We start from the raw sequence: 14586 nt of genomic DNA, 5'->3' as shown, positions 1-14586 counted from the left end.
TTGAGGTCGATTTTCATATGGTTATGTCACTTTATGTACTTTGTTAAACCTGGGCTTGCATCTACTTTGTTAACAATTTTTTGCACATTATGCTTGTAATCAAATTTATGGCATTTCATCAATGTAGTGCTTCACTGATTTTAGTAATTTAGATTGGACGCTAAAATTAAATCCCACGGAAACAGAACATATTATAGCCAACAAGAGCTTTAAATTTGTACCAACTACAAGTTCCCTCTTCTTTGATTAGAACTCATCAGGCACACGAAGGGTCTGAACGCATTTCACACATAACATAAGGGCTTATCTCTGACAGGCCATTTTCCAACGCTCTAAACGGAAGTCATGGAAACTTTCCAATGGGGCCTCAGCCGAGACAAACTGCCGCAGGTCGTTTTCTACACGTGTGAAGCCTATCCAGGCTTAACTCTGCGTGGCCTTGCAAGTGCTCGAATAGAAATGTGGATGGCAGTTAAAAGAACAAGAACGAATGATGGTAGCAACAAGTGTTTTTTTCAAGAAGCTTTTCTGTTCCCTCAGAAATTCTGTTTCATGCACCAGATACAAGAGGCTTTTCTTTTCAAGAAACTACATATCCCACGTACCTTACAAAATAACCAATTTTGCTCAAAAGTTCCTTTTCTTGGATTAGACCTCGCCATGCACTGGCGACTCTGAACAACACATCACACACATGGTGGCAGAACCCTCATTGACATAGGTACAGATATAACAAGACCAATAATCCCCGTAAGAGCTTATCTCCGGAAGGTCATTCTCCATCGCTCTCACCAAGTTCTTGAAGTAATTTCCAATCAAAACAATCAGTTGGACTAGCTTTGTTCGAAATTCCATGAAATCTTCAATGGGTTTATCGGCATTGATATGCTCTTCTAGTTCCACTTCTGCACAATGATGGAGCTTTTCCAAGCCAGACTCTGCCTCACCTTGCAAGTACTCAAAAAACTGCCTCTTACCATGCTCATGCTTAGGGATATAGTACCCATATGCATAGCTCCATTTCAGCACCCGCCGGCATTCGATTATCTTCTGCCAGGCCTCTGTTATGAAACTGAGAATCGGATTAGTTTGCCTGTATTTCCTATCGAGCTTCTTTAAATGAACATCTTGCACAAGCTGAAAATCTAAAAGAGCTTTTTTCCTAGACTCATGGTTAGCTACCCAACGCTCATAATAATGAACGTATCTGTCTAAATTCAACTTCGCCACCTCCTTCCTTTTATCACTCTCATTCTTCACCCCCTGCAGGTACGAGTTACAAGAATGGTTACCGCCCCACGGTCCGAGGCATATCCAGCAAAATTCAAACTTACAAGGCGCCCTGCATCTCATATGGCTACATCCTTGGTTTTTCTCAATGGGTCGCTTGCACTCTGGACAAGGCTTGGTGTTTACAAGAATCCAATTCGTATTTTCAGACTCATCCTTGTGCTTCAACATCCACTTTGCCACAGTATCGCATTTCACCGGACTGTGAGCTTCCTCGTTACAATTCCAACAAAATATATATGAGCAGAGGCAAGAAACATCACAAGCTCCTCCACTGCCATCAACATAATCCACAAAATCCACAGCATGGTCACAACCAGGAGCAGGGCACCACTTTATCTTCCTCTTCCTGTAACTGTCTTCCACATAAGACCTCAGCAGGTACCTCAAATACTTGTCTTTGTCGGCACTCTCCGCTACCAACACAAAGATCATGTCTTCACCAACAGCAGCACCACAACATGGATGAGGACATTTCAGAGACAAGCATCCCAGGCCATCGTTGGCAATTGATTTGCTAATATAACCAACCCAACATGCTCTACAATAGAAATGATCACAAAAGGTGGAGCTAATTCTTTGATCATCAAAATCATCGCCACCAGGAAACGTTTCAAAGCAAATTTCACAAGTAAATGAACCATCAGTAGAGAATTGATCAACAGGTGGGTTCTTAAACAAACCCACCGTGATTCGAACCTCGTCCTCCTCATCAAACCAGTTGTCGAACAGCTTGCTGACATTCCAATTACAGTGGCGTAACAAGATGATCGCGGCGGATCTTGACACAGCCAGTGTGGAGCAAACCTCTGTAATGTCATGAAGCTGGCGTTGACTGATATCTGCTTCTTTCAAGACTCGGTACGGAAGATGTTGCAAGGGCGTTTGATCTTCTTCTCTCAAAAACCTATTCAAATGGTGATTAGATTCCATGTTTGGCATCATTGGCTTGCTCAAACCCTCCCGGAAATGTCTGTACAGTGCAGGACTAGGGTTTTCTGGACTTCTGGGTGCGTGGAGATGACGCCAACAACTGGAAGAGAAGCAAGACTCCATGGACGAAAGAAAGACTTAAGGTTTGGTTCTATTAACTTGCACATTGACCTGATAATATAAGAAGACTCACTTTTACAAAAGTCGGTTAGTCAGCAAAGCATATGAAAATGAATATCCTTTCTTTTTGGGGTTTTTTCTTCTTCCTCAGCTCTTTCATTGTTGTGGCTTTTCTTACATGGTATTGGTCTTGTATTATTTCAGGCCTGACACCGCTCCAACTTCAGTGCCATTTTAAGAATAGTTTTGATTCTTCACATCGTTTCAACCAGAGATATTATTAATAATTGAGTTTTAACAAAATGCTTAAGGATCATTAATTCAACCACCATTCCTTTTTGGCCCAGGCCCATGATGCCATCCGCATTTTTATGTGCGAAATTCTACAGTGAGGGTATCATATATGGATCCCTCATGTGAATTTTCATATTAGCTATATGCTAATTTTATTAAACTTAAGTGAAATTACTATTCAGACGAATCCTGTGACTAATTTAAGGTCTATATCTATGGTCCATATATGACACCCTCACTATAGAAGGGCTACGAGCTAGCCAGGACACAAGACAAGAAATAAATGGTGGAAACATCAAATATATTTAACGGTATATTGTTTATTCGCCTATATCGACAAAACTCTACAATTTTAATAAATCAAATTATGGGAAAATGTTTCCGGAAAAGAGGAGAGAGATTACAGCAAGCTAAAATACAACCCTCAAAAGAAGCTATCAAGATTATACAAGACAAACTCTCACTTTACATGGATGCCAAAAGATCTCTCATTTCTACTACAGTTGGAATGGTCTCTGTCGGGTAAATCTTGGCGACGAGTTGAGCAAAACTTTCATACTTGTCAAGGAACTCCTTCTGCCAAAATCCACAGCATCCATAAGATATTTTCAATAAGAACATGCTTTCTTTATTTTGTATGTGGCGTTTAACAAATAGGCAAGACTCAATCCAAAACATCTCTCCGTGTAATTATAGAGTAGCAAGATTGAGAACTTTATTCCCATTTATCATTGGTTAAAGGTCAGGCTTTTGCATATGATATAAGAGTCTGCAACCATGGAACCCTAACATGTTTACAAAGAAACTATCCAACATACCTTGCATTTATCCCATAAGGATGGCAACAGTTCTTCAGAAGTCATGTTTTTCTGCAACTTCTTGTACATTGCAGTGATGGACTTGTCAAGCTGTATCAGGAAAGCCAAGATACTGTCAGCAATGAACATGCGAGACCAAGTTATTCTGGAAAATTTACCAACTCACCCCAGATAAACTTGATTTTAACATCTTCCGCAGATCCATCTTTGCCAACCCAAGCTGGAAAGGGATCTGAAATTTGTGAAGGAAGTTGATATCAGCATAACATCCAGCAAGTTTAAGACTTCTATTTTATTTTTTCACAAGACTTCCGAAATAAATAAATAAAAAACTCTGCAGAAATGGTCCTAGCAACAACACAGATACCAGCCAAACACTACATTCTCAGAATGGGACTGGATACTCTTGGTGGAATATACAGATGCACAAAACAATGGACATAGTTACAGATTATCAAGCAGTGTGACATAATTAATGAGGTTTTCCTTTTCAAAGTTAGATCAGATATGGACACTTGAGAGGCATCTCAGCCGCTTGTATTAATTTAACTACTGAGGACAACATTTAAGGACCGCCAACACACTAACCTCTTCTGGTGGAATTGTATACATCAAATCCTCTATTCTTCGAGCAAACTGGAAAAGACGTTCAAATTGCTGCCAAAAGAAAACACAGTGAGGGTACGTGCCACCAAAAATATTCTGTCCAAGGAGTATTTCAGGCTTATGCTATACATCTATGCCAAAAAATGGCTGATTCAAGACAAGCTAGATGCCTGTGTGAAAATTTCAGTGTCTAAATGAAAATTATAGCACGTTAGCTTTCACCCGCAAAGAGTAATTTAGCAATTTCAGTGTCTTTATCTTTCATAAAGATTCGGTTTTGTCTACTTGTTCACAACACTTGGAATGATATAAGATTCTAAAAGAGATCTGCCCAAAATTGCAGCATCCATATGAGAAGGAAAACTTATATAAGATTCAGCATCTGGATAACTTACATAGTATATGATCATGCTGATATGGCGTGTGCAAGCTTGTTCATAAGCTTCACTCGCCTGGTGATAAAATTTGGCCAACGTGGGCACAACATTTGCTAGGTCATACAAACTGCAAGCAAACTGCTTCTAATCAGAATGAAGTCGACCAACAAAGAAATAACATTGATAATGGTAGAAAGGAAAAAGAAGAATACCTATTCTGAAATGCAGCATAGTTCTCTAATAGAAAAAGATCAGCATATTTTGGCTCTGTTTGTGCAATTTTCTCCAAAGTCACAAACATTATGCTAACCTGTCAAACAATTGATCTTATGTAAGAAAATGTAAACAATAATTATGCTGTGTGCCCATTGCAGCATGGGCCTACTTAATACAATATGGCTATGTGCAAACAACTTGCTTTGTATATCACAATATCTGATAACATTCTGCAGATAACAGGAATATGTTTCCACAGAGAGAAAAAAAAAAAAAAAAAGCACTCACAAATTTAGTGTATGCTTGATCAACCAAATCCCTAGATTGCCCCTGGATGTACTGTTCCATTCTTGTTGCCAGAGTTGCAAATCTAAGTAAAAGGAGGGGAAATCAAATATAATATGAAACAATAATCAAACACATAGGAAATAAATTCTATCACATGGGATAAGTAATCAGAGCTGACAAATTCCTCTAGAAAACATACAAAAGTTTTGCCATTTCTGTTCTCTCAATTATATCTGACCAAAACATGCCAAACCTCAAACTTGATAACTGACTTAATTTTCAAAGAGGATATGAAGTTTCCTCAACAAAGGAACATAAGTAATGTATAATCCAGTTTACCTAGGGATGTATGATAAGACACCCATTTGCCTAACATTGCGTTCGTTTCTTTCAATCTGGTGGCAAGCTTCATCAACAAACTGCAATGGAGCATACACTTACATGGGTTCAGATCATAACCTTAAAAACATATGACTATGAATTGATCAACACTAAACACAAGAACTTACACGACTGAATTGCATAGAAATTCTTGACTCCAGATCACCAAGCAAGAGACGCACAAATCCTGCTGCATCAGCTTTCTGACCAGAAAGATACCGCTCTGTAATCCCATGCATTGATATGCAGCGTAAGGGGTCAATTTTGTATGCCCAATCCACCACAGCATAAAAGTCTTCCTGAAAACCATATAAGTGCATGCAGCTAAGTAACAAGTTATGACCAGGATAGAGGGTGAAAGTGTGCAAACCATTAAAAGTAAAAAATAATTTTAAAAATATTACGGAAGGTTCACTCCCAAACAAATCTAGATGTCAGTGCAGACCACAAATCAAGCCACCTCATCAATATTATCATGCTAAAATCATAAAAGGAAACATAGATTTAGTCTTTCGCTGTTCTGGAGGAAGATCACTTGCCAAACCACCCTCTCTTACATCACCCCCTTTATTCATTAGACCCTGGCTTATTCTATATATATCTAAGCAGACAACCAAGAGTCAAACCTATGACATGATAAATTTCTGCAGCTTAAAACTTTTAAACAAAAATATGCCATCCAAACAAGATACTGCTGGACATGAAAGCTACTCAGGGAATCATCCACCTTACTATCACCTAAAACAGAGATAAGGGATCCCAATTCCCAAGTTCTGCACAGAGCAGATTGAGCTTTGAGGATGACACCCATAAGATAGATGAGATACTCATTTGGAAATTCATGGAAGTTTCCTTCAGCCATGGACAACAAAACTACGCAACCACAAAACAGAGAACGTCCAAGCAACAAAATTTCAATAGCAAGTGCGAAAAGATAGGCAATATGTTGTGTGCATTACTTGGATTCCATCGAGTAAATTCTGAAGAGATTCATTCAATGCTGCAAGCTCTCCTGAATTTTTACCTACAAAATTAGACAATTGTATCAAATTCCAGAGAGAAGTAGAATTGGCAGAATTCAAAAGCATCCATTGCAGACAGTGTAAAAATATGACTAAAAGCAAGCACATACAGAAAAGTATGGTGAGATATTAGCGTATATTACCAGCTTTGCTGTCATTGTCATCAATGTCCATGATTCCCAAATCATCATCATTGGTGTCATCAGATTTATCTCCATTAGCAGTACCTCCTGGAGGAACAAGTGCAGGAACTTCAAAGCACATAAAATGTGCAAAGAAAGAACTCTGCAGTTGAGCATTGTAGAATGGGCTTTAAATACAAAGATATGTACCATTTAGATCAAAGAAACTATTATATCACTTGAATGTTACCTCATCTACAAGGAGTGGGATAAAAATCGTAAGCATCTTGGCATAAGCTTCAGAAACAGTAGAAGTGTCTGCAGCATTCACATTTTGACCAGACCCAGCAGAAGCTTCAAGCCAGACAGTTGGATTTCTTGATGCCTTTGTACTAGCACGAAGCTCATTTGCAAATTCACGAGCCTGTAGGTATCAAATTATATACTCAAATATTCAAACTTATCACTTAACTGTCAAATCTCTTACAAAACAAATAAATTTTTAGAACAAGAAGATTTGATTAGGTTACTAATGCATGCGGAATCAAGCCACCACTATTTTGGTTTATATGATTATTAGTTGATGCTACACTGAACCTACCAAACCAAGTCACTATCTTATCAGGAAGTCTGATGATTATATGGAAAATTCAAGCACTCAAGATAAAGTCCATGATCAAAGATGATAAAAGACAACAGCCAAATAATACAACTAACACAGATATCTCAGAAATACATTCCAGGTAACACTCAAATGATAGAATAAAAGGATTGTGTTTCTGACCTCCCGACGAAGAAGCAAGTTGAGGGAGTCACAGTATGCTTTCCTCAAAGGACCCAGGCAATTCTTATCAAGACTCTGCAAGTGCAAAGGAAGAAAGTCACCAATGCACATGCGCAAGTTGAAACAACAAAAGTACTAATAGCTAATGCGATTAAGCTGAAATTTTACCTTTAAATGTTGCAGAAGGCGAGCATATGTTCGGCATTTGTACCGCAGATCAGCATGATCAGGCCTTTTCAGTTGCCCCCGCTATTTAAATCAAGCACAATAGTGAGCAAAATAAATACTCAGAAAATGAACAATTTGGTCAAATTTATAGAAGCCTGAGTCCCTAAAGTGCACCTGAGAAAAATAGCTCTTGTCGCTTATCATGAACTCCACCAAACTAGAAAAGTAATTTCGCAAGAACTCAGAAGCTCTTCTGACAAATGTAGATTTCAATTTTTCAAGTTCAGCTCGCTTCTCTTTAACCTGTAAGAATTACAATTAATTTTACCAATATAATGAAATGGTCTTAAAATCAGTAATAAAAACAGATATTTGTAATCTCACTCCATATCAACATCTCACACGATAAATTGACATCATAGCCAGCTAAAAAGTTCATTAAAGTGATGACGGGTTCACACCACAGTGATGAAAACTCTATAGTTTGCACATTTGCCCACAAATCTTTGAAGAATAAAGAAAAATAAAAAAGAACTGAAATGAATGAGAAAGGTAGAATGCATACAGCTCGCATGTTTGCATAGATTGGATCCAAATTGGGTACTTCAAGACTGCGTAAAGCACCAGCTAACCACTCACATGCTTCTACATTTTGAAGCATGCGTGCCTCATCAAATAAGCCTCCAGTCAAGCATGCTGCATACTGCACCAACAAAACGCCATTAAAAAGATTCTAAGCCTTAAAAAGTTGCCCAAGTTCAAACTAATTAGTTATGTCTCACAGCTAAAAAGGATGGGCAATATACCTCAGAAGGAACACGCAAACCTAGAAGAAGCTTATCAAGTTCCTCAATGAGTGCTCTATTATTTACAGATTGCATCTCCAACTTGTTATTGCGGGTTTCTATCTGGGCATCACAACAGAAAAAAAGTTAGCAGCCAACTTAAGAATAGATCAAGCATTCAAGTAGAAGACATTCATATATCCAGTGGATATCCCAAAACCATGTCATGGCGTGGGATACTGAACAACCACCTCTTAGTCAGAACTATGAGGAGATTGAAGTAACCCAGAATTAGCACCAACACAGGTGAATGTCGTTCAACAAGGAACAAGATGATACCATCACAAAGTTTGTTGGGAAAAAATGAAATGTAAACAACTACGTTTTTGATGTCATATAGTAAAAGTATAAGGGGGGAAAAGGAAACTAAAATGAACCACTGGCATTCTTGTTAATCCCTTAAAATACAATGTTGCAGAACAGGCAAATGGAATCTTTGACCAGATGTACAGTGTTAAATTGGTCTACATATATGGTATGTTTTTTCCATGAGAAACAAGTTAAAAGAAATTCCAATAAACTGCATGTTGGAAATAAATTGATTGTAGTCCATAAAGGATCAGTAAAAATCTAAAAAATTATCAAAGGTATCTAGAGTCCCTACCGATTCGATGTCTTCTCTCATGTGTCTGAGTTTCACATTGAAGATGCCTAACCATTCGTCCATGTCATCGACACAATTCGTTGCTGCATCAAGCCCTTGCAGGACCTATAGGACCCACAATTGAACGTATGAATAACAGTATCACATATCTTCCAGAAAATAGACAACCATCAATCAATGTCCTAGCAGGCAAAAGAAGCTTGTACAGAAATCTCATGGAGACGATGATAAAGCAATGTATGCAAGTAACTCAAACAGATGATAAAGTTTCTCAGAATCAGAAAGCAACACTGTTTAAGCAAAAAGAAGTCGAAGGCTCTAAACAAGGATGAGGTCAGAAGATGAACAAGAGAACATTGATGCTAAGTAATTACAGTGATTGAAAACCAGACTAAGTATCATGCTTAGACCTGTCTAATGCCGTATATATATTATATGGTCACATGGATGACAACAGACTTTAATGGTATTAATACTGACAGGTGAGATAGACGATTGGGGAAAAATGACTTTCTTTGAGAAGAGTGAAACCAAGAACCAAACAGAAGAACATAAAAAGGACAATAAATTAACAAATCCAAAAAAGGAAGGAATGTGGCAAATGCCATCATACATAAAAACACAACTGAATAGAAAAACACTCACCTCATCAATCAAAGGTTCACTTTCCAAAATGGCATGCACATTTGCTGCTTCCAAAGCAAGAAGCTCTCTCTTCAACCTTTCAGAAAATGCTTCTGCTTCACCAATACCCATGACATAACTGCATATCACGCCCAGTCAAAATATGCCACATCACAACTACATCAAGATAAGTTCCAACAGAACATAGCTGAAGAGTGATGCTTTTTTTTATAAGAACAAAATATGAAAGAAAATGGTTGAGGCTGAGAGAAAAAATCAACTTGTTGGAGTCACTTATGAACCATGTGCTCTCTACCAACTAAAGTAGAATGAGGCCCCCCACTTGGTGCTCCAAACCCACTTAATGACAGAGTATGTGACCCCATAACCAAGTAATTCATGCTTCTTGTCCGAAAACAAGGATCAAACTAACAAAATTGAAAAAACCCAGTAACCGAGTTTATCAAGTCCATAAAAACCTTAGCATTCTTCTCAATGGACAAATTAGATAAAGCACAAACAATTTCTACATCACAACAAAACAATGAAACTGTACATACGTTCCCAAAAGTGCCTCCATATCCTCTTCCTCAGCTTGGGAGACAAGTTCTTTTTCTACAGTGACTTTTAAGTCACGTTCAGTTACTGTTGATGCAGCAGGACCCTCTTGCATATTGCCTTGATTAGTGACTGCTGGTGTATTTTCCTAAATCATTTTTTTTAACAATAAATTAGAGAATAAATGCACTGCAAATTTTAGTCTAACAAACTAACGACTAATGAATGGAGTTTAAGCAAAATATCCACACGGAGGAAGCCAAAACATAGGAGAACAGAAGGAATGAACTGATTTCAAGAAGTGACATAAAAACAACGAAAATAAATAATAACAGAATTTTCTCAAAACTAAAACAACAAAGAAATTAAAGAATTCTCTCAAAACTAAAACAACAAAGAAATTAACATTGACAAAAAAATTATCATCATAAAGTCATACCCACAATTAGTGATTGGCAAGGAAGTGAAATCTTCAATTATAAATATCATACACTCTAAAACTAGTACAGTAGTACAAATTCATCATATGCACCTTAGCCCAAAGAGCCATCTCCACAACATCTATACCAACAACTTTAGGAAGGTGACCCAGTGCATCTTTGCATATGTTCAAAATACATAGTAAAAGGCGGTTCCTGCACAATAGATTTTTTTTAACGGAAAAATGAAAAGAAAAAGGAATGATAATCAGTAATCAAAAGCTTATCAGTCTGTTTACCGAAGGAAAGGATAACATTGAAAAGAGGTCCATGTTCTCCATAGCATACCTGTCATCAATATTTCGCATGGTCCATTGAGGAGGAGCAACACTCTGGCTCCTAAGATTATCAAAACCCTACAAGAAATTCAGTCAGACCAAAATGGAAAATGGAACAACAATCTTTCTCAAACATTGTTTCTTGTTTTGCTTAATTGCAAGAGTTCTATTCCTTTGCATGAATTCCCAACATAAATGTACAATTTTTTCATAAGCATACGGAAGGTGGATCTTCTTTACCAGAGTAAAAGTACACCCACTAGGGTCATTTGTTAAAACCTCCACCTTTGAAAGATGCTTTAGCTTGTATAATTTTGCAGGCTGCAGTAAAAGAAAATTAATGAGTAATTGTAAATTGTAATCACGCCAAGTCCCAAATCAAGCACACAGATCCGTTTTCTTTATTTTCTTTCCTTCTATATTTGCATTGTTAAAATTAATTATGTTGTCTAACTAGAAAAATTGTAACAATTAAGACTAAATCAGTTGCACATACAATGTATAAAGCTTTATCAGATAGTCCTCATGAATTAAATGAGATGATAAATGATAAGCCACATACACCGTTACACATACACATCCAAGAGACGATAACACCAAGCACCATTACACACAGCAGGCCTGGAAATGAAAGCTAGAACTACTACATTTCAAATTGTAAACCAACTGCCAATTTTTATTTTTTATTTTTCCCTAAAATCAAAGAATCTTAATTCTATAGAAAAATAAGAATAAACAAACTGGACTTTACCTCAAGGACTCCTCCAGTGGAATATTTTAAGACTCGAAGAAAGGCTTTAGTCTTCTGGCCTTTGGATTTTACTGCACAAACCACAAAAGGCAGTCGCCATCAGTAACATACAAATTAAGTATCACTAAGTGCTTACACTGATCAATCCAATTGAATATTTATACTTGTGTGGGTATTTGTAGTTATGCATACATGCACACACCCTCTGACCTAATGCTTCAAAAGACAAGTCTTTTATTTCCCTTCATTTGATTTCGGATCACTGTCAGCCAATCTAGAGTGCAACCAAGTATTATAGAACAAATAGAAAGGGTGGCCTCAGTTAGTAGTACCGACTACCACAGTGATACAGTAGCAGGATATTCATGTTATTGTAGTGAAGCTATACAAAATATGTAGACAAACCTCTAGAATTTAGCACACAATTCCAAATTAACCTTACTGATAAAGTCGTTACTGTGCCACTGCCATCTAAGATACTTGACATGTCTTGTACAGTTCTGTTTAATGATTTAACTAAAATTGTCCTCCCAATCTGAAGATATGCGCAAAAACAATGCAAGTCTTCTTATGACAATTTACCATGATTGTTCAAAACATTATCGTAGATAATCTAGTTCTGGTTACTCTCCTGTCAAAAGTGGATATAAATGATTCTGCAAGTTCCAAAAACGATGTTGTTCTCGGTAAGATTGACCAACTTATGTCTTGAAGCAAATCAATATTAATGGGAATTTATGGAGCTTAAAGGATTTAGCACCATTCTTTTAATCTTGGTCACCCTTGTGAATTATACATATCCGTCAATCATAGTAGTCCCGGCCAAGGCAAATACATATTTCTTAAAATTGTCCAGTCTGAGCACCCAACCACATTACTATCGAACCACATCGTGATTATCTATATTAATTCGGTCATATTATAATCATTCCAAAACAGTGAGAAACCCCCTAACAATTAGACAAGTCAAAATGAAGTCTGCACTGCTATTTTCAACAAAATGCCCTTGGAAATAAAGCTAAATTTCAGAAAACGCGTACAATTCAGTCCAGATGCCACGCACGCACTTCTCTAACCAGTCATCTCAGGTCGGAGAAAGAATCTTCAAAGTGAAAACGATATGCGGAAATAGAGAAACGATTGCGTACCGGAAAGAGCAAGAACCCTAGGTTTCGCCATGTCGCGGCCTAGCTTGTGCGTTTTTCCCCAGATCCCTCGGCTCTTGGCCACACGGATCGACATCACGACGCTCTGCTTGGTCCCTTCGATGGCGGCCTCGCAGGCTCGCCTCAGCTCCTGGTCGTCTGCGCTCGATTTCGCCATTGCCGGTGAAACACTCTCTGGGTCTCAATCGGAGCCTGGTGTGATTTAATGGTAAATATAAAAGACTCTGGGATGATAAAAGACATGGAAAGATAAAAAGAGGTCCACGACGAAAATGCGAAAATATACGTGCATTGTGCACTTGCTCTCTGGTCAAGCTGGCGTACGGAAGTTTCGAGTTTGGACTTAGAGGCTCCGGAAATTATCGGGTACGGGTCGAAACGAAATTATATAAAATTAGTTATTAGTGAAACGGTCGAAATTTGTTAACAAAACTTAACTCAAAGATTTTGCAATCAATTAATCTGATTTCGTAATTAGTAACTGACTTTGATTTAACATGTTAGATTTTGTACCAAAAGAAAATGTTGATAATCTCTTTTATTTTGGTTAGTTTCTATGAAAAATGTTAGGCTTACCATATTTTTCATACCACATTGTGTACCACCTTTCTAATAGAGGTGAGCTCCTTTCTAGACTTGCATCTGATTCAATTTAAACATCTGTTCTTTAAATGATTGTTTTCTTTTCGTGAAAAAGTAGTGTAAGATAATTAAAAAAAAGGAGGACTCAACCAAAAAGTTGGTGAGTTTATATGAATAAAGACTATACGATTACTACACCTACACATGAAGTTATGTGTTCCAAGTTTTCTCAAGTATAGCTTGTATCAAAGAACAAACAAAATAAAGCGGCACAGGAATTGAACACACTGCACGCGCTTGGTTTTTTCTAGGGATTTCATGATCTTCTTACTCTTTGTTGTGCTGTTATCGTTCCACCGTCCATGATGACAGATGGGATATCTGAGTTTTTGTTTGCTGCTGATGGCGGCTCAAAGAAGGGGCTTGTTGTTGGAGAGAAGCGTTCTCATACCCGAGAGATGCCAAATGTTGGTGGATTGGATTCTGATGAGCTTCCTCCTTCTTTGCCCTTAATTTCAATGAGCTTCAAAGATAAAGTCTCTAGAGATTTTAGGATGGCTGAGGATAAGTTTGAGAACAATGATGATGATGTTGTAATCAAGCATGGGGCTATTCCATCTATTGAATTTTCTAAAAGGGTTAAGGATTGCTTGTACAGGCCTTGGAGGACTTCTGTGATTATCAAGCTAATGGGTCGCCCTCTGTCGTATACTTTCTTGCGTGATCGTTTGCTTCAACGCTGGGAGTTGAAGGGTTTAATGAGTTTAATAGATCTGGAAAACAATTATTTCATTGTTAAAATTTCTTCTTAAGGAAGATAAAAGGTATGTGCTCATTGGCGGTCCTTGGCAAATTACTGGGCAATATTTTGTTACTCAAATTGGAAACCTAGGTTTAATGCTAAAGAAGAGAGGGTTACTCACATGACAGCTTGGATTTGATCAATGGGTTGAATGTGGAGTATTTCCGTAATAATGTTATGACAAAAATTGGAAATCTCATTGGTACTACCGTTAAGGTGGATGAGCATACTATGGGTCAAGCTCAAGGTAAGTTTGCTAGGTTGTGTGTTGAGCTTGATTTATCCAAGCCTCTTATCCCCTTTATTGAACTTGAGGGACGTACTTATGGGGTTGTTTATGAAGAGATTCAGTTAGTTTGCTTTGAATGTGGTTGTTTTGGGCATGGTAGAGATATATGCCATGTTGTTGTGAAGGTTAAGCAAAAAATAGTCTTTTGAGGAAGAAGTTTATGAGAATATGGAGGTACTCCTCCTGCTC

General features: G+C 37.7%; 2 protein-coding genes across 2 annotated transcripts; both read right to left on the bottom strand.

Moving 5' to 3' along the window:
* On the bottom strand, positions 167–2834 carry LOC18791710 (probable E3 ubiquitin-protein ligase ARI8). The gene has a single exon (XM_007224337.2). It carries the CDS (start codon positions 2344–2346, stop codon positions 649–651), a length of 1698 nt encoding a protein of 565 aa, XP_007224399.2. The 5' UTR covers positions 2347–2834; the 3' UTR covers positions 167–648.
* On the bottom strand, positions 2922–13110 carry LOC18793773 (exocyst complex component SEC3A). The gene is made up of 25 exons (XM_007225250.2): positions 12707–13110; positions 11559–11629; positions 11048–11128; positions 10818–10885; positions 10583–10685; positions 10053–10198; positions 9514–9631; positions 8869–8973; positions 8226–8327; positions 7985–8122; positions 7594–7722; positions 7420–7500; positions 7252–7326; positions 6718–6891; positions 6489–6630; positions 6283–6347; positions 5452–5622; positions 5282–5361; positions 4943–5024; positions 4651–4748; positions 4457–4565; positions 4044–4112; positions 3622–3687; positions 3456–3545; positions 2922–3213 (listed from the first exon to the last, which is right to left on the bottom strand). Exons 1-25 carry the CDS (start codon positions 12879–12881, stop codon positions 3103–3105), a joined length of 2649 nt encoding a protein of 882 aa, XP_007225312.1. The 5' UTR covers positions 12882–13110; the 3' UTR covers positions 2922–3102.

This window comes from Prunus persica, chromosome G1 (genome assembly GCF_000346465.2).
Source record: "Prunus persica cultivar Lovell chromosome G1, Prunus_persica_NCBIv2, whole genome shotgun sequence".
Lineage (NCBI taxonomy): Eukaryota > Viridiplantae > Streptophyta > Magnoliopsida > Rosales > Rosaceae > Prunus > Prunus persica.
This window is presented reverse-complemented; position numbering and strand designations above follow the sequence as displayed.